This window comes from Lates calcarifer, linkage group LG7_1, assembly GCF_001640805.2.
Source record: "Lates calcarifer isolate ASB-BC8 linkage group LG7_1, TLL_Latcal_v3, whole genome shotgun sequence".
In the NCBI taxonomy this organism is placed as follows: domain Eukaryota; kingdom Metazoa; phylum Chordata; class Actinopteri; family Centropomidae; genus Lates; species Lates calcarifer.
The window spans coordinates 15,895,080-15,922,581 of NC_066839.1; the positions used below are offsets into that span (position 1 = coordinate 15,895,080).

The 27,502-nt window shown below is 40.6% G+C and overlaps 2 protein-coding genes across 2 annotated transcripts in view; one reads left to right on the forward strand and one right to left on the reverse strand.

Annotated features, from left to right (window-relative positions):
- The window catches only part of LOC108896906 (1-phosphatidylinositol 4,5-bisphosphate phosphodiesterase beta-4), a 62,987-nt gene that overhangs the window by 13,499 nt on the left and 21,986 nt on the right, over window positions 1-27,502 (reverse strand). Inside the window, 20 exon segments of the mRNA XM_018696206.2 lie at window positions 304-388; window positions 569-713; window positions 868-963; window positions 1,732-1,877; window positions 2,208-2,303; window positions 2,398-2,488; window positions 2,580-2,664; window positions 2,790-2,869; window positions 3,097-3,190; window positions 3,337-3,547; window positions 3,864-3,972; window positions 4,909-4,966; window positions 5,462-5,562; window positions 5,667-5,748; window positions 5,882-5,935; window positions 6,092-6,171; window positions 9,352-9,495; window positions 12,052-12,111; window positions 13,263-13,343; window positions 17,825-17,922. Coding sequence (XP_018551722.1) covers window positions 304-388; window positions 569-713; window positions 868-963; window positions 1,732-1,877; window positions 2,208-2,303; window positions 2,398-2,488; window positions 2,580-2,664; window positions 2,790-2,869; window positions 3,097-3,190; window positions 3,337-3,547; window positions 3,864-3,972; window positions 4,909-4,966; window positions 5,462-5,562; window positions 5,667-5,748; window positions 5,882-5,935; window positions 6,092-6,171; window positions 9,352-9,495; window positions 12,052-12,111; window positions 13,263-13,343; window positions 17,825-17,908 — 1,982 coding nt within the window. The 5' untranslated portion in view covers window positions 17,909-17,922.
- gpcpd1 (glycerophosphocholine phosphodiesterase 1) overlaps window positions 4,743-27,502 on the forward strand; it is a 259,347-nt gene continuing 236,587 nt past the window's right edge. Inside the window, exon 1 of the mRNA XM_018696226.2 lies at window positions 4,743-4,747. The gene's annotated coding sequence lies outside the window, so the exon portion shown is untranslated. The remainder of the gene's footprint in view (window positions 4,748-27,502) is intronic.

A 27,502-nucleotide genomic window follows, 5' to 3' on the forward strand; every position in this document is an offset into this window, starting at 1 on the left:
GCTGCATAGGTGTGTTCAGGTGTGGAAAATTTAGATGTGCTCAGTGAATACTAGTGTAAATCTCAGTAGTGATGATCATTCCCTTGTTAATTAAAGCATTTTGTCTACTTTGCAGTATAGTAGGACATAGCAGCATTTTCAATTTAAGTCATCTTGAATTTTTCATTATGATGAAAGGATTTTGTGCAAATTAAACACATGACAGTTTGGTTACTCCTTACTATATTTTTCTAGCTTTCAAGGCTTTTTCTTTTTCAGATAAATGAAGTGCAACTGTCAATTTCACAACAGCTCAAAGGATACTTGACAAACTCTATGGCGTTAGTCTTCAGGTAACCCAGGCCCACAGACTCGTTAAAGGATGACATGTTGTGGTGGATGTTCCTCTCTGAGAGACAGAAAAAAGAATCAAGAGCAGTGAATTGAGCTGGATTTGTTTGGCATTAATATTTTGACCTGCAAAGAGAAAGCACTCTAGTAGTTTCAATCTTTTAACTTTAAAGAAGTTTGCTTTTGTAGAAGCAACTTAAAAAATTGCAAAATACATGACTAGTAAGTCAAAGCTCACCTTCTGCTACATCAAAACTCTGGAACTTGACAGGCTGTGCGTAGTTGACCATGGCTGAGAGATATGGGTGGATGTTAGTGGTGGCTCCTACGTAGGTGTACTGAGCTATCAGAGCCTCTTCAGAGTCTTCTGCCACATCCCCACCCTAAACAGGACAGGTTGACAAACACAAAATCTTATGTCTTAGCACAGACATGACATTTGTTTTTTTTATAAGTAGTGATTAGGTGTGTGTGTGTGTGTGTGTGTGTGTGTGTGTGTTTGTGAGAGAGAACAAGTGGGGGTAGATGTGTGCTTGCCTTCTTGTTATTGTCTTGGTCAGATGCTTCAGAGATATCTGTGGCATCTGTTGCTTCTGTGGCTTCTGAAATCTCTGTCACTTCATCATCAGGCACCTGGAAACACAGCAAAAATAAAAACCCATCAGAAACATCCAATCAGACGTTTCCCCTCATATCATCTCTGTGGTTCATTCACAGGTGATGTATCATTAATTCATAATAACATTATCATTGATCCACCACAATTTCCTACTTTATATGTATTATCTAGGGTGTTAGTCAGATACATGAGAAAATACATTGTCATTATAGCATAGCAGTATAGCATAGCTATATTAAATATATATATTTTTCAACTTAATACCAGTAGGTGTACCAAGTGGCTGCTTATAATCAGAGGCATCCACAGGTTTGCTTCACCGAGAACCTCCCAAGGCCACAAGCAAACAGTTATTAGTATGAGCTATGTGGACAATTCCTAAAAGCAACTTCAAACCACCTTCAGTTTGTATAATCTGTATACAGTCTCTACTCTAGATTAGTTTTAGTTGATAAATGTGTGGGATCTAATGTTGGGAAAGGGCCTGGTAAGGATATTTTGAGTTTTTATAATAATTAAACATTTCAGACAGTTTTTAATTCTAATTTTGTTACACTTTTCTTCTTTTTATTGCAGTGAGAACTTCAGAATTGGAGGCTTCTGGACACACAGTTGCAGGTAGAGATGCTCTTCTACTTTCCCATTGACTGACCTCAACTACAGTGTATACTTCTGAAGCCATTTCTAAATTGTATTTCCCACTAAGTCTAAGATACTGTACCCCTGGCAGTGTCAGACAGTTAATTTTCAGAGGACAGTTAATCATTGCAGTGCCAACCCACCTTCTTGATACTGTTGCTGCGTTCCTCTTCTTTCCTCGAGCTGACAGTGTTACTCTGAGAAACACTGTTGGCCTCTTTCTCACTGGTTGCCTCTGACAGACTGGGGGCCTCTGAATTCAAATCTTTATCCTCAGCCTCTTTTTCTCCTAAAGTCATACACACAGACACAAAGAAATTAATACTGGAGCACATATTTTCACCAATTATATTTTCATGAAAATCTTTTGTTTATTCTGTAAACACTGATGTAAATTAAAAGCCTTTAAAATGAGTGTTTGTCTGTTAAAGTGATTTTTTTTTGAAAGATCATTGATACGGTGTTGTGTTGCATATATGTGAACCTGAAACACCTTCTTCCTTATACCACTAGTCATTCAGGTATACAAGAAACTTGGTCAGGCATAACCTCTGGTCCATGATGAACCCAGTGTGTATTACAATTAGCCATTTCACATTTCTCACACAAACAGACTGACCATTCTCTGTGTCATCCTCATTCTCCTCTCCCATAATGATGGCAGGGGTGTTGGTCTCTCCTGCCTCCATGTGTTTCTTAAAGGCCTCTAGCTGCTCTGTATTACACACAAAGACAAATGTTACAACACAAGATAAGAGTAGAAACAAAGTCATAATGAACAGATTCAGTGGGATGAATTGTGTACGTACTCTGTTCCACTTCAGGTTTCAAGCGTTTGTTTTTGATTAGGATTTTACGTTTGAGGTCGTTTGGAGAGGGTAAAGGGCGGCCAGCTTCAATCTGGAAGAGAGAACACAATCATCTGTTTAAATTTGGCTCACCATCATCCTGTTGTAATAAAATCACTGTGGATCAAGAGCATGGTATTCACCGGATAGTTCTCCAGAGGCTGTTTGAGGAGGAGGTCGCCAAAGATCTCCTCACAGTATTTAGCCATCTTGTACTGCTGTGGTTTACTGGTGACAGACACACATGCAGAATAAACTGTGTTCATGTACTGTATACCTATGAAACCTTCCTGTAAATAACAACAAAGTCATTATACATTAACACCCTTGCTTATTACTGACGGCACATTTACCTGCAATGATTTTCGAAGGACAAAATAACAGGATACTCTGAAGTGACAAATGCCGTCTCCTTGATGGCTTGGATGACATCCTGTTGGGAGAGGAGGAAGAAGAGAGGAAAAGAAGAAACATAGGAAAGAAGAGCAAAATAAGGGTTTAAGGAGCAATGATAGATGCAATATCATGACTTCAACACTAGGGGGCAGGCACATATCATTAAGAGATCGTGAGGCAGCCGGAAACAGACTCCTGCAACTGTTAAAGTAAACAGCACAGCTATACTATACTGTATTGCTGTGTGTGTGCGTGTGTTCTCACCTTAAACAGGATGTCTGTGCACATAGCCTTGCCGTGAGTGATGATAGGCTCCTGGTCCTCTCCTTTCCCATCCCAGCAGTCCAGCTCCACACATCTGACAGGACAGTAAACACATAGAATTAATAACAGCCTGAGCATATCCACATACCATATCTATCTCTCTCTCTCTCTGTGTGTGTGTGTGTGTGTACACCTTCACATGTATCCACCATCTCCAGAAACCATGACACACTTGCATACCTGCATCCAGACAGTAGAACCTGACGGTACATCTCTACCGAGGACTTCCCTCCAAACTGTCGGCCTGTCAGGTAAGTGTTGTGGGAGGAGCTGATGAAGTAGTGGGCCAGTGGCTGGTCCATTTCCTGGTACAGCTCCAGCCGGTCCAAGAAAACTGGGGCATTTTCATCTGACATCAGGTACCGGCAGAAGCCATCACTGGACATGTGACCTGGGTAAGAGGACACAGGAGGATGTCTCTTTCATACTAGAATAATTAGTTGGTGGCTACAGCATCCTTACCCCCCGTTTTGTGTCAAAAGTCCATTGATAATTTAGGAGTAATTTAGGAGTAGCACTACCACCTAACTTTGTCAGTTTGTCAAGATAATAAGAACAATATGGCTGAAAGTAACTTAAGTATTTCAGCAGAGAACTTTGCCAATCATCTGGTGTGTCACACTGCAGCTTCAAAGTTACACAGGCAGGTGGCAGCACAGCCTAAAATTTCTCTCTGCGTCCTGTTTCTGTCCATGCATCCCTTTTACCTTTCTTCTTCAGCTCATCATCTCTCTCATATTTCTCGATGATCTGCATGGCTCTCTTAGGGTCGTAGAACGGGAACAGAATCTCATTTAACCTTGGGTCACGCTGGTTCTGTAGAGCAACACATGTGCGCGCACACAGTTATTTCCAAAGAAGAATTGGATCAAAGATTAAATACATTTTGCACTGACACACAGGACAGGGGTCAATTAATTAATTAATTAATTATGCGACACGGGACAAAGTACTAACAGCACTCATTTCAAGATTTGTCATTTCCTTATTTGGACTAATATACATTTTCTATATCTAGTTGTTCTCTATCATTATAGTGGCTTTTAATAGAAAGCACTTAAGTCTAAACTGAAACAAACACAATTTCAATGTAAGATATTCACAATAAACTGTGAGTCACACTAAAAGGTGCAGTGGTAAAGTGTTTGCTTAAAAGCAAAGGAAGACATGTTGGAGGGGTTTGATGCAGCTCTACATTAGCAAAACAACAGCATCAAAACATCATTATAACACCACTGCCCACTCGGTAAACCGGGGGAAATTACTCTAAGCTGTGGCTCCATTGGCGGGTCCAGAGCGTGATGCACAGGACTGGGCATGAAGCAGCACAGTGGATGGACTAAGCAGGTATTCAGCCCACAAGGAGCACGGCCACGGAGCACATACACAGACAGCAGGAAACAAGATGAGCCAAGCAGGAAGCAACAGGATGGAAACCTCTACCTTCCCGTTGCCATGGCAACACCAATCAGACACGGGGAGGCAAGCCGCGGTAGGGAGAAGATGGGGAATAAGAGGAGGGCGGGCATGCAGAGTAGGGCAGTTGGTTGAAGTTGCCCTTGCAGGCTGACTGGAAGTTAAATATTCTGTCCGTCTCATTAATGGAGTTTTAATGAGGCTCGGCTGATGCACAGTCCGGGCTGGAGGGGCAACTTCCACCCAGAGCGAGATGGGGGTAAAGCAGGGGAGTTGCAGAAAGGGGCACGGGCAAGCCAAATACACAGAGAAGTTAATGAATGATAAAGAGCTTACTTCATTCAGAAAGCTGACTAACTGGTCTACAGTTAAATAATCAGTTTTGTTCCCATTGCTGCAAAGGAATTAATTAGGAAAAAAAAAAAAAAAACAAGACGTTATGCTTCTTAAAATAGACACCCTGACAGTCATTCACAGTCAGTCAGTTAAAATTAGAAAGCAGTCTTTAAAGAGGATCATTCTTAAATGTTACACTTTTAGTAACAACATGTTAATCGTCTCTCTTTTTTAAATGTTGTCATTAGGTTGAACATAATTAATGTTGAACTGTGGAAGCAGGTTAGGCTGTCCAGACATAGTTAGTGCAGCAGGCGCAGAAACATTTGTCCTGATTATTTCCATCAGGATGCAGTAGCTCACACTTGGGGAATATTTTAACACTGGATATCATTGTTCTATTTAGGCACTGGGTAACATCGGTATAATGCAATGCAAAGGATATTACTGTAAGTTGTTTATTTAGAAGATTCATTATTTTTAGGTACGAAAATAAGTGAACATTACAGTTACACAAAACAATGCAGGCAGGTTAAAAAAAAAGGAGACTCACATTTTCTTGAAGAGTTCCTCTATGTCTGTGCGAGGACAGATCTTCTGTGTGAGTGCGTAGAAAATGTCAAAGGTGAAATCTGACGGTTCGATCTCGTCGTTCTGAGAAAAACAAACAAGTCCGCCAATTGTTAGCAACAGCTTCAACAGTCACAGATAGCAGAGACCCATCTGAACCCTACTGTGTACAGTCAGGGTTGTCTGACCTTTCCACTGGGAAGGCCCAGATCCTTCAGAGCCTGAAAAATCCCCTTCTCCGTCTTCCCTGATGCAAATGTGCGTGTAATGCTATAAAACAGAAGGAGAAAATGACAGAACAGCAACACGCAAGAGTAAAGATGAGTGGATTATACTAGAATGGAATGGATTCTGTCAGAAAGTGGCACAGCAGTTGACAAATATCCCATCAATGTACTCTCACCCTCTCACAGGAATCTTCCCATTCACGTTGGTCAGGAAGCACATTCTCATCCAACTAAATGAGAAAAGGAAATGGGCTGATTTCTCACCACAATTACATCGCGTACATTTAGAGAGGAAAAAAACTGCTTAAAACTGTTTAGAGCACGACTCAAAAAATAGAATTAAAGTAATTAAGACGTGTGGAAAGTGTGCAGCAAAATGCACTCACTGTTTCTTGAGGCAGGTCATTGGACAGACGTTGTTGGCCTTAAAGTTGTGAATCACTGACCTCAAACCCTCGATCCATTTCTGCAAACAAACAAGTGAAAGTATTCAGGACAGACAGACACACACACATGCACACACACCCTTATCCTCTGAAAACACACTGACCAACAGAAGCCCACAGACACACAGCAGCACAGAGGGTACCCAGAAGTGTGTACTGTGTTTAGAAGTGTGTGTCTTTGGGGAAATAAACAAGCAAATGAATTGCCTCTTAATTCACACGCATGGGCGAGTGTTTTGACAGGACAATCAGTAAACACATGCACGTACACACACATGAAAATATACACACAGTGATAAACACTGTGAGCTGTCTCAAGGCTACAAGCAGCAACAGTAAACAAATAGCCAGAGAGGGCCCTGTAGATTTACATGAATACACTGCTGACTGCATCGACACAATGGATGATCATCTGAGCAATTTTGACCCTCCTGGCCTCCTGTCTCTGAATGTCTCTGCTTCCAACTCTCCCTGTTTGCACTCTGTCTCTCCTCCACCTCCACAGCAAATTATTACTGACATCATTATAAAAACATTAAACAAGATAACAGGGTGCAGCAGGGGTAGTCTGTTTGGGCATGTGGTGTCTGTAAAGCCGTGTGTGTGTTTGTGTGAGTGTGTGTCTACTGATGTAAATAACTCATCTCCCAAGGTCTGTTACTTAGGGCCACCTGCATGCTGGGAGGTGCTGATGGTGTCACGGTGTGTTTGTATCTGTGTGTGTGCATGACAGAGAGAGAGAGAGAGAGAGAGAGAGAGAGAGAGAGAGAGAGACAGAGAGAGAAGGGGACAGAAATAGAAGGAATAAATGTGTTTTAAACTGTGGGGGATGAGGGCGTATACCTGGATCTGTGTGACTGTGTGTGTGTGTGTTTGTGCTGCAACTATCAAACGTCCCTGCCGAAGGCTGTTGCATGAATATCATTGGCAGCCCTGTGGCAGTGAGCTCTCCGGAGTGCAAACATCATTTATAACACCCATCACCAGAAAAACACCCTCTCATGGGAAGTGCCTAAAGACCAACACTGTGGTGCCCAATAAGACTTCTGTGCTGGCACCAAATACAGTTTGAAGCTGGTTGTGGTTTTGGATCCTGGGGACATTTTTCTGTCAGAAGTGACATCATATAATACAATACTTAAAATATTTTCATTAAGGCCAGCAGCATGCTGTGACTTTCAATCATTCTGTTTGTGTTAGTCACTGCCAGTGGGCGCTTTTTACTTTTCTCAGAGCTTAAACAATCGTCCTGGACTAACAACAAATGTGGATGATGAATTCTGTTCAACTTTACATAAATTCAGCCTTTATTTTCACCACAAACTCTTTGTATGTTATTTGTTCTGGATTGATTGAGCTATCTATCTGGCAGACAAGCTTCAGGCTGAGAAAAACTGTACTCAACTCGAAGTTGTCAAAGTTCATTTTCTTGCTTTGGCTTTGTGTCTTTCAATAACTGCTAAGCCTTTGGGCCAAAATAGATTTGTCACTAAAAAGATGATACAGTAGCTGATGTTTACTTTTCCTCTACAAGTTTCCTTTGCCTTAAAGCTTAAAGCCTATAATCTAAACCAGTCTATCCTTCACCAGAAAGTCAAAGTACCATCCTTTGACTATTGACTGTACTTATTGTACAGTACTGGGTGACAAATTCCACAGTAACAATGAACATGGCCATTGTGGCTTATTTTCAGTCATTCCCTCATACACCATCCTGCTGCCATAAATACTCACTAGCATACCAAAATGGCTAATAATCTGCAGCTAAAAATAGTCCCCTACAAATAAGTAGTGTTTTATAAAAACTACAGTGCCCAGCTGCTTTAGGAAAAGCCTTTTACAAAATTAAGCCATACATGTGTGACTCATTTTAAAAGATTTAAGTCTTTAATAGGAACAAATAGGCTTGTAGAGTGCAACAGACAGGATATATAAGTTAGAAAGAATTGAGAGAACAAGCAACTGTTATTATTGGATTTAACCTTTTCTTTGAATTTTTTTTTTTTTTTTTTTTTTTTTGGATGACAGTGAGGAAAATATAGAATAATACCGTCCTTATTTTTAAAGAATGTCCCAACACAGGAGTTAATTCTCTTAGTGTAAATTGTTTTCATTATGTGATGTCATTCTTCAAATCCAGATCACTTCAAGTACGTAAAACTGGAATTTGATCCAAATATATAGTTGTATATTGTGAGCTGTACAAAGCATGTACAGTGTCTGAAAGTTTGCCAGCAGGGGTCAGCAATAATAATATCTGCTGATTATAACAGAGAGAGAGAGGAAGCAAGGGAGTGAGAGAGAGAGTGAGAGGAAGGGTTGTCATCTGTCTGAGCCCCAAAACAGAAAGGAAGAAATGAGTGAGAAAGGTGAGAGAGAGCGATAAAGAGAAAGGTGTTTCTCTGCTCAATCAGCCAGTCAGATTTCTCTCAGAGCTTTTTCCCTAGGTGAGTGGGAAGGAAATGAGAGAAAGAAAGAAAAAAAAAAAGAGAGGGGAGACTGAGAAACAAAAAGGATCAGAAAATAACAGCAAAAGCAGGAGTGCAGGAGGGAGGAGAGGAGATCGAGATTAGGTGAGACATGGTAAAATGAGTCATTCTGAGTGTGTCTATTTATCAGAATACACCAAGGTCAGTTCTGCCTTGTGTAGGAGTTGGCATATGAACCTGCCAATTTGCTTTGTTTCTGAATTAAATATTTGCTGTGTCGGGCTGTTCTTTTATTCTCCATACGTACTGTGGAAATATTGAATGAATTAGAGGGTACTCTAGGTGCCATGCAGAGTTTATGCTAGCTTTGTTTTCAGAACATTTGTTTTTAAGGACGTACATCTAAATGTTAGCCTCAACTGCATCTTGGGCCTTTGAGCAGTTCTGCTGAGGTTGTAGCATATTTTCATGAAGTGCCATATTAGTTAAGTCGGGGCTAACTGAGTTCATGTAGCCGCTGAAGGGGCTATGTTTAGATCTATCTGTGTGTGAAGCAGAAACACAGATGAACTTGTTTTAGAAGATAGAGTACATCTCAATGCTGTTTGGAGAAAGCTGCACGCACTGTGACTTTTGCATCGACATGAACAATCAAATTTAATCTCAACATCTGAACTACAGCATATCATTGTGCCATTTCACATCCTAAGTCACTGAGTGTAGAGAGCCAAAGCACTGAGCTGTGGAAATACTGTGAATGCATGTATTTACCCTGGCTGTGTCTGGGTTCTCTGCCACCATGAACATGAAGTTCAGGTTGACCAGGTCTGTGCCACTGCAGATGCAGATGATACAGCCCTCCAAGTCTGCCTCTGTCTTTCCAATGGCCTCAAATGATGACAAGATCTTTGGGTCCTGAGAAAGAAAAAAAAAAAAAAGAGTGTTTTAGTTGGCAAAGAGATGGCGTCAGAAAGAAATGCGGTGAGAGACACAGAGCAACTAGGAGAAAAAGCAAAAAGTGTTATGTTGTCCAGTTGTCCACGTGAACTCATGTTCACTGCAGTAAAAATAAGTAGAGTAAAGTAAAGTAAGTAAAATACTAAATCCAAAAGATATCATAGCTGCCGAAATTGATCCCAACAATGTGACAGATCATTGAAGAGATCCACTGAGTCCAGATTTAGATGTGTTCAGCAGTACTGGAAAGCAACACTTCAGACACCACTTAACTGAAGCAGGTTGGAGAAGGTTAGTGGAGGTGACTGTGAATGAGCCCCACGCTGTTGCAGAGAGGTGAGTAACACTGTAACTCACATACTGTAAATCAGAATGTTAAAAGGATGTTACCTTGTCAGTTCTACGTAAAACACCAGGTAGTTTGGTTTGTGTGTCTGCCTTTGGGAATCACAGCCCAGTGACACATAGGACAAGATGTTGTTGCTATTACAAGCTTTTTTGAGCTATACAAGGTATGGTTTTTGTTTATTGTACATATAGAGTTTTTTCTGAGAATACAAATCCTTTGACAATAAAACATGATTTGTTGTCTTTAATGTTTGGGTTTTAATGTAAAAGCCAGTACAGATAAACCAACAGGTTTCAGACTAGAAAACCAAAGACTTAACATAAACCATTTCATTGCTACCTGGCTAAAAGGAGCAATTTAATAACTAAAGTAGAAAAACACAAAGAACAAACTGATTTGAATTCTGATTAAGCACACATAATGAAGGTCAGGAAACAATATATAATTGAACAAGAGAAATCACACTGGGATATTAAAGTCTTTGTTACATCCAAAATGTTTGACATCATATTAACCCCATCCAGCAGGCTATTATTTTAAGAATAAATCTGCATGTGGGTCGTGCTTGATGTGAGCAGCTAATGATGTGAGACATCATGAAAATAAAACCAAACCTATTATTGGTTCAACTAGTGTCTTCAGTTGAAACTACATTATATTACAAATAAGAAAATAGGAATTAGTTACAACAATCTATTCTAATATTTATGCTTTATAAGACATTTTAAATGTCTATACATTCTCCTCAGAATAATCTACAGTTCTCGCCACAGTTCAGCCTGAAACGACTGCAAACTCCTGCTCAGTTTGTAAAACAGAAAATCCATGAAAACATTCTCTCACTGTTAAAAACACAGCACGACTCCTCCCTCTCATCTTTTCAATCAGATTTCAGTCTGCCACCATCGTCACCACGAAGATAATGTATTTTTGTTGTATGATTGAATTAGCAGCAACAGGCAACAGGCACTTCTGTTTTAAAACCCCAGCCGGCAATCATCCAACGCCATTCATCTTTGCTCGCTCATTGGATTATGTGAAACAGCTCTCAGAGCTCGGGTAACCACGTTAACCTCTGAGGAGAAGCCCTGCCATCGTCTGCTCTTAGTCTGCTACTTACACAACAGCAGGCAGCGTTTGAACAAACAGGAGGAGCGGCTATCAGCCTGCAGAATCTGTATACGTGCCCTTACACATGTACATATACACACGTCCACACGCAGGACAAAACAAGCAGACCTTCCTCGTGCTGTCAACATGACATACACAACCAGGTTATGTACACAGCACACAACAGTGTCTTCTGTCACGCCTCTGACTTTTAGTGGCTTAACAGGTTTGCATACTAATTAGAGGCAGGCATCCACATGGGTATTCCTGTAACAGCTTTCATAATTCATCTGGTTTACATGTTGCCAAATTCTACGATATCATGTGTCACTGTCACGGCTAACCTGCACAGATCAATATTTAATATACAGAGGAACCATACAGGTCTGTGGTTGTGTGTGTATCTGGCTTCATATCAGCTAAATAAATAACTGACTGGTTGCCAGCTGCACTGAGAATACAGACTCGTTCTGCTTGATGGTACGTTTTGGCTATTTCAGTTTCCTATTACACGATAAGGAAAAGTAATTCTGACAGAGACAGAACGTCTTATATCTGTGAGCTTTTGATCCCATAGACTGAACTCCTTAACCCTGTGGTTCTCTGACAGCCCATCATAATAGAGCTGGAAGCACAATTTTTCATTATTCCTCTCTGGGTCAAAAGCACAAGCCAGGGCTGTGAGGGGAAAAAAAAAAGTTTCAGAGACAACCTGAGGCCAAACCCAGCCAGGGGTGTATAAATATTGATGAGTTAAATATTTCATGTTTATGTTCTCCAAATGCCTCTGGTGAATCTGGTATTTGAGAGAGAAGCCTGGCAGTGAGAACTCAGCTGAGAGTCCCAGATCGATCAACAGAAAATGCTGCTGAGGCCACGGCTAATTAAAGCATGAATAACGTGCCTGACGTCGCAGTCTCCTCGGATTTTACCAGGACTGTCACCGTGGGAGACTGAATGCTGGGTGGGTGGTGGGCACAGAGAGAGAGAGAGAGACAGTGTGAATGTTGTGGAGGCAGAGGAGAGCAAGGAAATTGTTTTTCCTGAGGTCTCACCTTTGGGACGGCACCAACACGAATACTGTTGATGAGCGAACACTCGAGAACCTGGCCTTCCTGCAGGAGAGATGCACAGATACAAAGATAGAGGGAAAGACGGCAGAGGAAGACGGAGGGATGACAGCAGGTGTAGAGGGAGACAGAGAGGGATGGGGAGAAGATTAACAAAAAAAGACAGATGGCTCGCAATGTAGTTTGTGATTTTTGCCATTACTTCTAATACTCAGTATGTGGCAGCAACACCACAGCCTCTCTCAGCATCTGACAAGTTATTAACATGGGTCAATATCGCCACGTCTTTTTCATAATCAAGTTTTCAATGCCTAATATTTTGTGTATTAGTAATAGTGGTTATGACAACCATTGGTTCAATTTAAGTTTAAGTGTGATTCTCAGTGAGCCAACACTTATGGTGGACAATCCCCACCCACCTGTAACCCTACACAGAATCAACAGGTACATTCATTCATTCATCTACAGGGTAGATGAATAGTTGTTTAGTGTTTGGCTTTTTTAGTAGCCATTTCAAAAACAAGGCTGTCAGTACATAATGGTGTTGCAAACACTCACTGTACAAGCAACTCAACTTTGACAGAAAAATAAAAGCAGGCTAAAGTGAATGCTGACATGAGGGATAACTTGTCTTCTCTGAAAGTCTAAAGTTGAATGGCTCCCTGGAAGGTTGGAAATCAACTGAAAACTCTTTTGTAAGCTTTGGAAAATGTCAGCAGTTAGGAAGATGATTTGTAGTTAATTTCATTTTGGGGGGCCTTTATGGTCAGATGTTGTAGATTTATTTTATTCATGCAATATCCCACACATTTCTTCTATCATGCTACTGTGTTTATCCATTTGCTTTAACTATCAGGTTATTTGAGTTGTAAAATCACCAGTAGCTATTTATAAGGATAAGTCCTATTCAAATTCCCTTGTTACATACAACTTAACAAAGAACAACATAACAATCTGAATGTTAAACATGCTACAAGCCCTCTTCAATGAAGTTAAGTTACATGTTGTGGTACAGTGGTAGGATGTAGTTTACGGAGTGGCATGTTAGTATGTTACACCAGGAGATGACCCTGTTCTCTGTTGATTTCAAGATACTGTCTCCAGGGCATAACATATCCTGTTCAAGTTTTTTTCTTTGCATGACCTCCCTAGCAGACAAGAAAGTACACAAATGGTGACGATGTGGGAGGTCGTACCTTTCCCTCACTCTTCCAGGTGATGAAAAAGCCGTACTCGTCCACCCTCATCTGACAGTTGGGTTCAAAGATGTACGGGTCCTGCAGAGGGGAGAAAAGGTTTCTAATAAGAGAGGGGCCTTCATCAATCACAAGGTTTTATTTGACATTAAAGAGCCAACCTGTTTGACACACAGAAGTCTTATGCAACCAGATAAACATGTGTAGCTCCAATTCATTTTCTAAGATGTACCTGTCTGCCTAAGGACACATACACACACACACACACACACATACACAAAAACACACATGCAAAGCATACACAAATACATTTAGTATGTACACATACATGTTGTGAGCAGAGGAGCTGAAACCTAATGCTAAGGCAAACACAAAGTGAAATAAATGTGACTGCTGTGAATTGTTAAATGCAAACATCATCTGACTGGAACACAGTGCTGTGCAACAGAGGCAGGGGGCGAGATGCATATCTGTGTGTGTGTGTGTGCATGCATACGTGTCTGACAAGGATCCAAAAGTGTGCTGGCCCAGCTGCTACGATGCTACTCTACACACGTTACCATAGCTTTCCATCTATCAGCTGGTAAGAAAAACGCAGCAACCCCTATTCAGTTCATCAGGAGTGCTGGAGCAGAAAATCTACAAACATTGGCCTGCTTATCTTCCCCAAACATTTTTCACTCAATTCAATCAGCGACTGGAAACTGTGATTGTGCTGACGAATGACTGTGTCAGTGTGTGTGTGTTTTAATCTTGATCAAATCACACATCTGAGAAGGATAAAAAAAAAAAATAGGAGACAAAAATAGAATAGGAGATGGCTGCTGGGTCACTCCAACTCTAATATTGGAGTGTTAAAAAAAAGTAAGAGAACAGTGTGACACACTCGCACATGCACATGCACGTAATTTATTATTTCAGGATGTTGCTGCCATGAGATACACTGCTACAAATAGGACTAAGCTGGCTTGTTATTTGGCTGTTCTTCTTACTGTCCTATCCTGTCATCCAAGACCACCATAAAAACCAATAGAGCAATCCTGTTTCCATTTAGGAAATAGTGAGACTGCTATAAGTGCAGTTAAAAGCTTGACTCTCTTTTATCTGAATTAGGTATGACAGAGGCTTCAGTTGCACATTAGTGAAGCCAACTCTATGAAAGAGATGGTCCCAAATGAGTCCTGACTGTTACGAACATACAGCAGGCTACTGTTACAGTATCAGACAGCTTGTTCTAAAGCTAAAAGGTTTATGGGAACACTCAGTCCTTCCACACGCAAAGGAACAATTAGCTGAGGACCCAACCATCTCTTGGTGGGGGTGGACAGATAAAGACCCCTGGTTATGGTAGTCCAGCTCCTACTCAACATGTGTACATTCTTTTCCTAAGTGCCTGGGCAAGTTTAGGTCAGTGTGTGTGGATGTGTGTGTTGTCTGTTGTTCCTCTCTCTAATTTTGTTCCCTCCATTACAAAGATCTTTGAAACAGGAACGGAAAACACAAAACAACTGCACTATCTATTAACTGTGTTCAATGGGAGCTAAGCTAAGTAACGTAAACACAATGCACAAAAAACCCTTTGTTTATAACCACATGAATGACCATCAAGGGGATGTAAAACGCTCACACACATACAGACTGAGTCATTAACACACACTCATCCACACACATGGCCTCAAGTATTTCACAAGTGAGATCAACATGAGCCATTGGCTGGCTGATGAAAACACAGGAACTGCTGCACGTCATGCCACTGTGTCTCTTTGGACCAACTGCTGCTCAGCAGTGAATAAATTCAGTATTATTCATAATGCAAGGTAATTGATTTCAATCTCTACTTTCCTTATTTTGTTTTTTTTTAATCCATATTCTTATTTGTCTATATCCTAATTTAGATTTTTGTGTTCAATATAAGTTTATTTTTCATGTTTTTCATGTTCTCATGTTTTTTGTATTTCCACAGTGTAAGTTATGATAATGCAAGGGGAGAGTAAATACCCTAATGCTGCATGTATAATAGGCTTATGCTGCTTCACACTTCAAAGTATAACCATTTTCTAATATTGTTGTTAACAGCAAAAAAAAAAAAACAGCTATCTTCAGCAGGTAAGACTAGATCATTTTTTGCTGTGTTACCATCTTGTGTAGGACTTACACTAATATCTACAAGTATTATATAACATTTTGTCAAAAAGAAATTAGAATGAACAAACAACAGAAATAAGTGTGCCTTCATCACCTGTCTGTCAATATGTAGCCATTCAGTCCCCATGGAAACCAAACATCAGCCAGATCTTAATCTAAGTGACTGATTACCAGTGAGAAAATGAATGAAACACACGCAGAAGAAGCCCTCTGGCTTCTGACCGATCATTGAGGATCTCTTTGACCTCTGACCTCCCCACCTCGGGACTCATATTCATCTGACGTATCTCAGTCCAAGACAAAAACTCACTGACAGCCTACTGTACAGAGGTAAAGCTTAACAGAAAGAGGTCAGGGAAAACAAGGATACAGGTGAAACAAACAGGATGAAAAGAGACAAGTTGTTAGTCAGATAGAGTGAGAGACAAAAACCGAAAAAGACAAGGCAAGAAAAAGCCACTACCATCACAGGAACATTATTATAACAAAAGCACTATGGAACATGAAAATGCTCATCCAATCACTCCTTGACAGTTTGACATTTTGGACATTTTGGACATTTTGGAAAGTTATAAGACATGTAGTGTTGAGAGACTCCAGGTAGTGATGTGTAGACACAGGCACGCAGGCACACACACAAACACACATGCACATTACCTGTCTCTACCATCTGTCACTCAATGGGGTTTCAGTCAGTGGAGAATGTTTTGTGGCAAAAAAAAAAAAAAATCCATGCTGTTTAGTGTATTTGCCCGTGTGTGTGGGACCGATAAAGAGCATGTCTATGTCTGTGGGGGGGTGGACATAGTGTACGTCATTTCAATCGACACAGATGTCCCCTGCAGGCTTTGTATTTGCCAGGCAACTGAGCCGCAGCTATTCACTCGCTCACTCACTCACACACAAACAGATACAGAGAATGAAAATCATTTGTAAAATGGACACATTACTACTCAATATTGACAACATGAGCAACAGGTCAGAGGTTGATAAACAAAAACCCACTTTGTTAGTGAATCAGTCTTTCTCCCTTCAGATGTTCACTAGTTTAAGTTAACTGTAAACAAGACTTGACAATCATACAAGATATAACCATTATCAAAGACATTCTTGTCTTTACTCTTGATATAAGAGAAATAATATCAGCAATTAGTGTTGTTAAAAATATAATGATTCATTAATAATAAAATCCAGTGGTAAGGGGGTAGTGGTACATCCCTGCTGACATCATTAATTTTAACCTTTAAGGTGACTGGCACAGGTTGACCTTATTAACATTCAGGCCAGCCCTGACCCTGTCCTGTCTAAGCCTGGCTCATATTCACAGCAGCAACTCACTGAGGACTTTCTTCAGAGGCATGCCGGCCCAGTTTCACGGCTCACTTTGACATGGCAGTGGATTTGATGATGCTTTTCCCTACGCTCTTTCAAGTTTTCTTCTCTGCCTAAGAGGGATCCTCCTCCCCTCGCTGATGCCCATATAAACGGAGAGGACTGAGGGGATTTCCTGATGTGTGCGAGGGTGCCTGTACATCTGTGCGTTTGTGTGCGCGCGCGTGTGTGTGACACACTTTGCCTTTGCTCGGCAAATGTCCTAGCTAAGTGTCCTGATTAAGTTAGTCAGAGGAAATGTGGACAAAAGACAGGAAGATATACAAAGGGTCATTAACTGTGCATGCAGACACACACACAGAACAAATATTCTTTAATTATATTGGTACTGGCAATACACTTGCTTGTGATCACTGAGCCATGATTTATTCAGTTTTAAAAATCTTTTTTTCAAATAGCTTTTTAGTGCTTTATTCAAATTTTTACTTCAGTTTTTATCTTTTGGTGTTCATTATGTTGTTTTTGTGTTAGCAAATGACAAGTTATTATTAATGGCCCATGTAAAAACGAAGTACATGCTCGCTCACTGAGATCACACAGTGTGATGGTCAAGACGCTCGGTGAACGTGTAGCAGACAAGTAGTCGCCACAGCAAAGCATCTTAATGAGGCTGATCAATGAAGCCTGCCTTCAGCTAGAGCTACAACTATGACGTGTCAGGTTGTAAAGGAGACGCCTCTGCTCTGTTATATGTGTGTGTGTGTGTGTGTGTGTGTGTGTGAGTGTGCATGCTAATGTCTGACCCGGGGATGGTCATTAAGGTGAGGGATGATAATAGGACTAATAACCTCTGTCAGTATCAGCAGTGTTATTGACAAACACATACAGCTTGAAACACAGGCTAAGCATTCATGTGCTCATCAGGAATATTAAACAGAACTCTTGACTACATTAGAAAATGTCATTATAAGCTATAATGTATCACAAATCTGGCATAAATGGGTTACAAGGCTGTTCATCTCTACACTTGGAGCTGTTTTCATTATTTATATATCAAGAAAACCAGAGAAATACACCATTTTTACCTCATCAAACCTGTCGAAGGAGGCGCCTTCCTGCATGAACTCAGGCAGGTGCTTCTGCCAGTTGAACTCGTAGGACTTTGTCATGGCTGCTCACAAACCTGGACACAAGATATCATGAATTAGTAAAAAAATAAAAATAAAAATCTTTAACATCCATGTGATAAAACCCATGGAGGTTATCTGGAGGTAAATATCTGTCTTCCTCTTTCCTGTATTTCACAAAAAGATGCTGAAATCACTGAGCATGGCTACTGTGCAATGAGGGGCTCTTACAAAAATATCCTCTTGTGAAAAGTAGAATAACTCCATGTAAAACATTTACTAATCAACAAGATGTGATGCCAGGTTTCATGGTTTAAACACTGATGTAGAAAACCTAGATGTTTCAAATGTCAAATTCTAACATATATGGCAAATTAAGCTCAGTCCAGTGGTTCATCTCTCTGAAGTCATTTCTTTCCCTGGTTTACCTGATGAAAAAAGCTATGAATTCTGTCAGCTGTCCATGCACATACTTTCAACCTGTACATTCCTTGCCTTCAGATATAATATTCAGTGCAATGAACAAGGTTTCTTCACAAAACCTACTGTATCCTGCATCTCAGCTCAAAAATGTAGTACTTGAGTCTGAAATCAACTTAGTGTTTTTGGTCTGATCTAATGAAGACCTATCAAGTAACAAGATACAGTGCTGGCCTTAGACTAGTGTGCATTTATGAAAAATTTGTCAAAGTAGACGCAAATCAATCACTGCAGTCATAAAATCTCATTTCCTCGGGTCTTAACCACAATGACTTGGTTATGCAGTTACTGGCAGCCCAACAGCAGAAGTTCTGAACAAATATCTCACATCTTCCAGAACCTCTCAAAACACAGTTTACTAAGTCTTACAGAGCAACGTTTTAAGCATCAAGATAGACATTGCTGGGTTGTTGAGTTCCAATCCAGAGTTTATATATATATATATATATTCTTTCTATTCATGCTTGAGGGAATACAAACTCTAGAAACTAATTGCCAAAAAGCAGAGTCTTGCAATTCTAGGACTATTTCTTAATGTTTTAAAATCTTTTTCTTAGCTTGGACGTGACTAGCAAAGATTTGCAATTGTGAGATGCTATAAGACATCTCCTACATAGTTAAAAAGGGAACAATCACTGCGAAAGATGCAGAGATACCAGATTTCCCAACAGTACACTCACTACACGCAATGGAATTGTAATATGTACAGTATAAGTAGACAAGGCAGGTCGAGGGAATGTGGGCGCACAGCATGATTATCAAAGGATAGGTGGGACTGAACAAAACAGGTTGAGCATATCTGACAAAGGGTGGAATTTTCCATTAAGTCTACTTTTATCTCACACTTGGCCTGAGACAGTCTGAATGCGTGCACTGTATTCCTCCTCAAACACAAAAAGCAAGTCAGGCTTGATTCATGTGACACACCTGCACGTGTATCGTCACACAAGACACCCAGCTCAGGGAGGGGAGGAGGTCCTGACAGGAAACTGTAATATTGTTGATGACACCACCCAAATATAGGCTCCCTTTACGTCAGCCTCAAATGTGTCAGGCAAAACTGAGAGGCACACTTGAGAATGTGACATGCTATATATAGTCTAAGTGCTCAGCTGGTATTAAGTCATTTTAGGAACACTCTGAGGTGTAATTCAATTGTGATTAGCTGGTCTTTCAACTCATAGGGCTAAGATTCCTTTGTGATAACAATTACATACTGTATATACAGAAAATTGCACATAACAGAACAAGCATGTACTTTCCAATTGGCATGTCTGTAATTCTATCTCTAAGAATACTCCAAATGTGTACTGAGGGTGTGATTTATTTATGTCTTCACTACAAGTTTTATTGGTGTAAATGTTTGTGTGTGTGTGTGTGTGTGTGTCTGTGCATGTGGGCACCCTGCAGAGACTGAAGTCCCACATTTCATGCAGAAACCACCAATTTTCCTCCCGGGGATAAACAGAGGGAAACTGGATGTTGATGGATGAAATGACAAAGAGTGAAACAGAGGAGGGGTGGTACAGAAAGAGAATAGGGACAAAGAGAGGGACAGTGTTAGAGAAAGATTGGGGGGGGGGGCATAAAAGCACAGGGAAAATGAATAGGCAGAGAGACAGATAAGAGATAGGAGAAAATAAAAGTGGCGAACTGCAAGTAAGAGCCAGATAAAAAAACCGGTGCAAGGAGGTGAGAGACAGAAAGATGGGATATAGAGATGTGACAGGGGGAGCATAGAGATAAAACAGAACAGCGGTGGGCAGACAGAGATGGACGAGTGAAACAGCTGTGTGTGACAGAGGCTGGCTGGAGAGGGTGGGGGACAGGCTGGTGAGTACAGTGGGGGGAGGGGGGGTGTCTGCTTTTGATGTGGGGAACACACATCAGAGACAACATCAACAGGGGCTACACAAAACTGCTGGCTGGGTGGGCCACTGTCCACCCCCGGCATGACAAATACAGATGAAGCAAGGGTTTAGAGATTGTCTGTAGGCTGTCATTAACAAAATACAGAGTGATTCTGGAGGGCTACACAATTATACAGCAGCTAATAAGAGCTAATCTCACCCTGACATGCAGGTTCATTAATAGACACAATAACTCTATTACAGTGGGTGGACCCACCAGAAATTTGTCTCCTTTCATTTGCAGTAGGGATTAGCGCATTTTGGGTGCCAACACAAAAGTGAGATCTCCTGCACGTCACAAGCGCTACAGGCCAGGTCAATACACCCAGAGATGTACAGAAACAAGGGGCCAACTTCATCAAACCCAGCCCTCGACCATCTGTGGTGTGCTACCAGGGGACTGTAACACAGACACACACATCCTGTCAGGGGAATGAAAACACAGATGCACACTTCCTGTGGAGATTAAGAACTGAGGGAAGGCAGGGCGCCAATAACACAACCCACAGAGAGACAGAGAGAAGACTAGTGTAAAGGTTGCACCCTGTACAGATCACTAAATAATACTAAACCGAATCTCACAGAAATGTTATATATTCCTAAATCGGATTCAAAACTATTCAGATAGGACAAATCACATATCTAATTTGGACTAATTGGGTTGTGCTGTCCTGTCTGATGTTAGCCTAGATCTTGCCACTCTCAACAGTATGCATTAGATAACATTTTCCTCAGCGGGATGAAATCTGTCCAATAGCAGCACGGCAAGCTGAGGTTCTGTAAGGCCATGCCAGTGTGCACACCGGGGCTCTGAGCTCCTGGACGTGTGAACGTGCACGTGAGGAGCCGAGGGAAGCTGAAGGAAGCGAGTGAGGTCCGAGCCCCCTGTCCAACCCCTGACAATGAGATAATTGCGATAGATAGGAGCCCCGTGAGGCACGCTGTTCCTAGTCTCCTCATCTAAAATGGCAGCTAGGGTAACACCCAGCGGTCCCACACCTCATAAACTAAAATTAGGCTACAGCTACATCAGTCAGCCAGTGGTGGAAAGGGTTGGCTGGGGACACACTCAAATGGACACAAGTGAACAACACACACAGAGTGGCACCATTTGATGTGGCAATAACCAAAGTTATCCTGTAGTGCATAATCCAAAACAGTTATTAAAACAAGGGGCTTTACATTAAAAATAACACATTTTGCAGCTCAGTCTAACCAAGTGAAACAACAGGAAATTGAGTGGAAAAACAGGTCTTGTTTTGATGCCTCCTTTGATCCTTTGAAGAGTTTAATTTTCAAATAAACCAGATAAGTTCTTATTCAAATTCTGAGAAACAGGAATTAAGATATGGGCAGTGTTGGCCTAAAGGTTAGAGAAGCAAGCTTGTAACTGGAAGGCTGCCAGCTCTCAGGATTAAATCTGGGTGAGAAAAATGAAAAAGCAGCACTTGCCCCTCCCTCATCAGCACCACTGTGGTGCCCTTGAGCAAGGCCTCGAGCCATGTCCTTAACCAAAACTGCACCAGTGGAGCTGCTGTGTGGGACTGGGAGAATGTGATCAGCGTGTTCTTGTAAAAGAGAGGTTTCCTTTTGGCGAAACTGCCCCTAATAAAAAAAGGTTAAAAAAGGGCTTCTAGCTATAGTGCCAATATTATCACTACAATAAAACATAAGAGAATACCATTTAATAATAAACCAACCCTATCTTGTCCACTACTTATTTTTCTCTTACCTTGATTGTGGTCCAGTGTGAAGCTAGGGCATAATAATACTGTAAGCAAATTATACACTAGTCTATTAGGCCAAGGCTTCCACTGAACCCTGATTCATAATAGCTGGAACAGGACTGAACAGTCGTAACAGCTGAACTGAAAAAAAGCTACTCCATCAGTGGCAGACAAAAAACATTACAAGTATTTAAATTCCAGTTAAACATAATTTTCCTGCCGTCATCTCTTTTTGTAGCCTCAGAAGTAGGAAAAACACTGTTTCTTTACTCAGTGTCAGACTCGATGTCAAACAGATGGTTGGAGTTAGAGCAAAAGACAAATGTTATGTATATGATGGTCTTCATCTTGCAACCTGACAGTGATTCCCCAGGTGCTCACTGCCTGACCATGTATGGCCTGACTAAAAAATCCTTAAGTTACATCTTAGATCTAGGCTGGACCGTGTACTAAATGCTTTACTTGTGTATGAATTGTGGCTTTGTATCTCTCAGGACTGAAAACAACAAATGGCAGCTGACGTTTTTAAACATAGCAGGAGAGGGCCAAAGACTAGCAAAGACAAGACTATCTATTTTTACAGTGTAGCATTGAGCACAACTTTGGAAGTGTTGTTGAGTGTATTTTTCACTTCTAACAGAGCTGGGCCAAAGCTTTCTCTCCACTTCATTTTTGTGCTTTGCTCCTGGACCTCTGCGTTAAGCACAGAGATGAAAAGGAATTGATTTTCTCATCTGACTGTGGGTATGAAAACAAGCATATTCCCAAATTGTTACACTTTGAAGTGTTTTGCAGAGGGGCATCTTGAGATAAACAAATGGAAGAAATACACTTGCCTCCCCATTATTCCAGAGTGTAGGCTAGCATCCCTGCTGCTTACTAAATCAAAACATTAACTCATAAGCTGCACTTCACTCTTATTAGTGCTAGTTTAGCATCCTTTAAGTTCATTATATGCAGATGTATTCAAACATAAGGTAGAAAAAGGTTAATTAGTGCTAGTGAGGTTCACCTGTATGAACTCACCTGACCATCTCTGAGAAAAGATGAAATAGGATTATTTTCATTTCAAACTTAAAGCTGCAGCTCAGATTATCAGGTGGTATATTTGTCCCTCCTCACTCTTCTCCCACATCAGTAAGGGAAGACCTCCTCCAATGCAGTTGAGCAAATTTGCATTTCCTTTACCTCCTGGGACAGAGAGCAGTTTCTGGTAACCAAATGCTGGGCCCACCTGCTGTTTCCATGACATTAATGAGCAGGTGAAGCCAGGTGAAAGGTATCATGTCTAATTGCCATCTACTTCAGTAACAAGGAGGATGTGTGGATTAAAAGAAGAGAGATTGGTTTGAAGGCCCTGTGCTCACACACACAGGCATTTTCAGTTACTCTGGCTCATTAAACCTTTTTTCAAGTTGAATGTGGGTGGACCTTCGCTATTGAAAAAAAAGATAAAATGTGTATGTTGTCCCACCCTAGATGTTAATCAAGAGCTACATGTACTGAGAGAAGATCCAATCAGCTAAAACAAGTGAAAACAGTTTTGGTTTGTGTATGTGACAAGGTCAAAAAAAGAACGTCTGTGCTCAAACCTGCAGAGGCAACTTTAACTTTGGGAGGATGTCGAAGAAAGCAGCAGTGTACACAGAATCCACGCAAAAAAAAAGTTTTGTTTATTTTCCAAAATAAAAATGAATCAGACGCAAGAAACAAACCTGGGCAGGTTTAATAAAACAACATAAAGTTGAAGTAAACCCCCCACTACCTCACAGCAAGCTGCAACCTACTCTCTCCTACTACTGATCAGTGGCTGGCATTTCACCTTGTCAGCCTCACCAGCTGGATCCTACCACCTGCTCTGGTCAGCACAGGGTGAGCTAGACGAATACAAAGCATTCAAAGAGCACACAACAAAACAACAACAAAATATTAATTTAAGTTTTCCCAGTTACTGTTGAGAGCACTAGTTTACCTATAGGCATTCATGTATGCACCAATTTTAACAAAATATGATTTACTGCTATTTCACCCCCTTCCTTCCACAACTTGACAGTGCCCAGTCATTCATTGCTATGAGCACCTAAGAATGCATACCTGTCTCCAATACCTCTGATTGATCTACACCAGTCACATGCAGAACACACACACAGCACTCTGTTATTTGTATAACTGGAAGATAAATTAACAGATTAAGTGAAACTGAGGACTGAAATGAATGATTTAGCACACAAACATTCTGTTGATGCTGGGAAGCTGGGCTTCGTGAAAAAGGAGGCAGGCAGCATTTTCACATTAAGATTAAAGCTTTGTTCATTGTTGAAAAACAATATAGGGAATCGCTGATATATGTGTGTACTGTCTGATTGTATTATTTTCACTTGTCTTGGATTCTAGGAACTTAGAGGAGTTTGTTTAAACAAAAGCCAGGCTTTGTGTACATACTGTGCACAAACAGAAATGTAGAACATTTTTCAATTACGACTACCGTTCCACACCCAAGTCAAACACACTGTAACACTAATGTCTGGCATGACAGTAGCATGGCACTTAATTTCCATCTATCTTAGCCTATGTACAAGTCTCTTTTATTGCACATGTACATACAGTCAAATTACTGTCACACTGCTGCATCCTGGTCTCTAATCTAAACTGTACATATGACAAAGTGTCAGCACATCCTCTTATCTGTTTGTCTGAGATATTTACTTTGTCTTGCGGCAGCGAGTGTGTGGGTGACATGTAAAAACATCACTCTAATCTTTTACTTAGGATTCTCTTGACTTCATGAAAACATGTAATTCTAGATAGAGGGGTTTCTGTTATTGCACTATAGCAATACAGAGATACAACTAAAACTAGTATTTTGCTTTTTCATCACTCATGACACCCATGTCTGCATGCCTGCTGGAAGGCACAGAGAGACATAGATATAGAGAGTTTCCTGTTCGGACCCCCTACACTGTTTCTTAATGTGCCTCTCCTTCAACAATACCATCAATCTCCTTCTCTCACTATTAGGGTCAGAGCAGCCCTTGAGGCTGAAACCATCTTAGGACACACACATCTACTGACTCACCTACACTGACTCTCTGCAAAACAAATCCACTGCCTCTAAGAACAATTTCCTTCATGCCCATCATGATCACGGATTGAAATGTCAAAAGAGTGACTTCAACCAATGCTCTCAAGTCATAAGGTCCAATCCAAATTCAGAGCTGCATTTTATGTCTTAGATTTTGTCATCAGTTACCAAGTCAGTCATAGTAGACAATGAACCATAACACAGTTTTAAGTGGTTACATATTTTATACCGAACCACATTTTTAAACAACAGACTTTTTATACACTGAGGCCCCTCATGCACTGACTGTGTAGTGTATTATTCTACATGTATTCTGACCAATTTTCTTCAATGCCTCATATTCCTCTGGAGATCACATTCATACCCTAACAAATAACTCAGATCATTTCCCACACGACTCCTTTCAGCCAGCTTTGTCAGTCGACACAAACAGGTTGTTTACTTCAATTCACAAGGCACAATACTAACACTGTAAGGGTTAGAGGTAAGATCCCACTGGGGCCATTTATTCAAACTATGCTTTCATGGTATTTGATAAGTCTCTACAAATTTGCATATGTTTGTACAATATGTTGCAAGCAAGTTGCATTAGAAATGTGCTGGCAAAGGCTCAATAAAACTGAATATCAGTGTTGTAAGTGTTAGCATGTCACTCAGTCTTAATCCCTATGTTTAATCTTTAGGTGATTAATAAGGCAGCGTTTAAGTTTACACGTGATAATAACTCTACTGCTGCTGACTAAATAGTATAAGATATGAATTATGATATGTATAGCCTTCTGAATCAACTGACAATTTCCATTATAATCCTCTTTACAGACCTACAATGAATATTTTTTCTAAAATATTACTTTCTTCATGACTCATAACTATTAAACTGAAATAAAATTATAATTATAGTCATAATTGTGCTGCATGACATCATATTGCAATTAAAATTGCATTTTAAGAATGAAATATTAAACACCACTTTGGCAGACAATTTGGAAAGAAAGCTATGACGCAAGTGACTTCTCTCTACTCCAATTGGTTTTGGATGAGGAGAGAAAGACAGCAATGTTTGGAGAGGAGAGTAAACTTTTAATTGTCTCAAGATCTGTCAATAAAGTGTATATCCATAGATGTCACATGTAAATCAGGAGACTATAGATTATACCCAACCAGTCTGATGTGTGTTGAAAACACAGATCTGTGTGTGGTTATTTCACAGCAGCCTGGTACACATTACTTCATAAGGTTAACCACAGAGCCACATGCCAGAGCCAGTTTCCACCAAGATATGAACACCTTGCACAAGTTCCTGCCAAGAAAACAGAGCCCCTAGAGTGCCCACATAACAGTACACACACCTGCAGGGTTCCAGCACTGAGCAGGATCAGCAGGGGTGGGCTGCAAAGGGCAGGAAATGAGGAGAGACCCAGAGACCAGAGGGTTCCAAACCCTGTAGACAGCACACTACACTTTCCATTTAGGTGAAACCTGAGAAACTGTGTTGTACTGTACTTTGTATGTGCCTGTCTGTCAGAACAACAGAGGTAGGGCATAGTAACATCCCACCTCTACAAAAGCCATTTTAAATCTAAGGTAAAATACGTCAGAAAGGTCATAGGATGTAGTTTGTGTGTGCTTGTGTTCAGAAGCATTACACTGTGAGGTGCTCCTGTCATGAAACCTAATTGCTCATCAGCACATAAGATGGGAACAAAATAATTGGAACAACTTGTAATTTATTCCAGTCCAACACATTAATGCTACAAACTATGGTCTGAAAATTAACTATTTTGTTGCATCAACACCTTTCTAAAATGATTTAAATAAAAGCTGCATACAAGCTTTGAATGGTGTACATGAAATTGTGGCATGTTTCTAGTATTCACACTAAGAGGAAAAGCAAGAGAAAAAAAAACACACCTCAGGTCAACTGGTTTAGTTAAACAGTCGTTATGACGTTATGACCTCCGGCAAGACAAGCACCAACCAGGATACACAGAAAAAAAAAGAGCACACACGTCCACTCTTCAACAGGTTGCCGCTCTGATGTGACATTCATTCAAGATTGCAGACAGACTACAACATTTTAGTGGTGGCAGAGTTATTCAATTTCATTACCATGAATTAGATTAAATTCTGCCCTATCAAATTTAATCCAGTTAGCAGAGGGGTGTATATTTGACTGTAGTTTGCTGTACATGCACACACACAGAGCAATATCATAAAAATTCTACTGTTTACACTGGAGAAAAGCAGTCCTTAATTCAATGAGAGCACATAACAAAGAATACAGTTATTTTTAACATCAAGACCTCTCTGAGCAAACAGCACATATGGCAGTGAAATCAATGTTGCTATCGCCTGCATCCATTTTTACATTTCATTTAGTCACTTAACAGATGGGCGGTGTAGAGGGGACAGAGATTGCTGAGTAAACATGTACTTA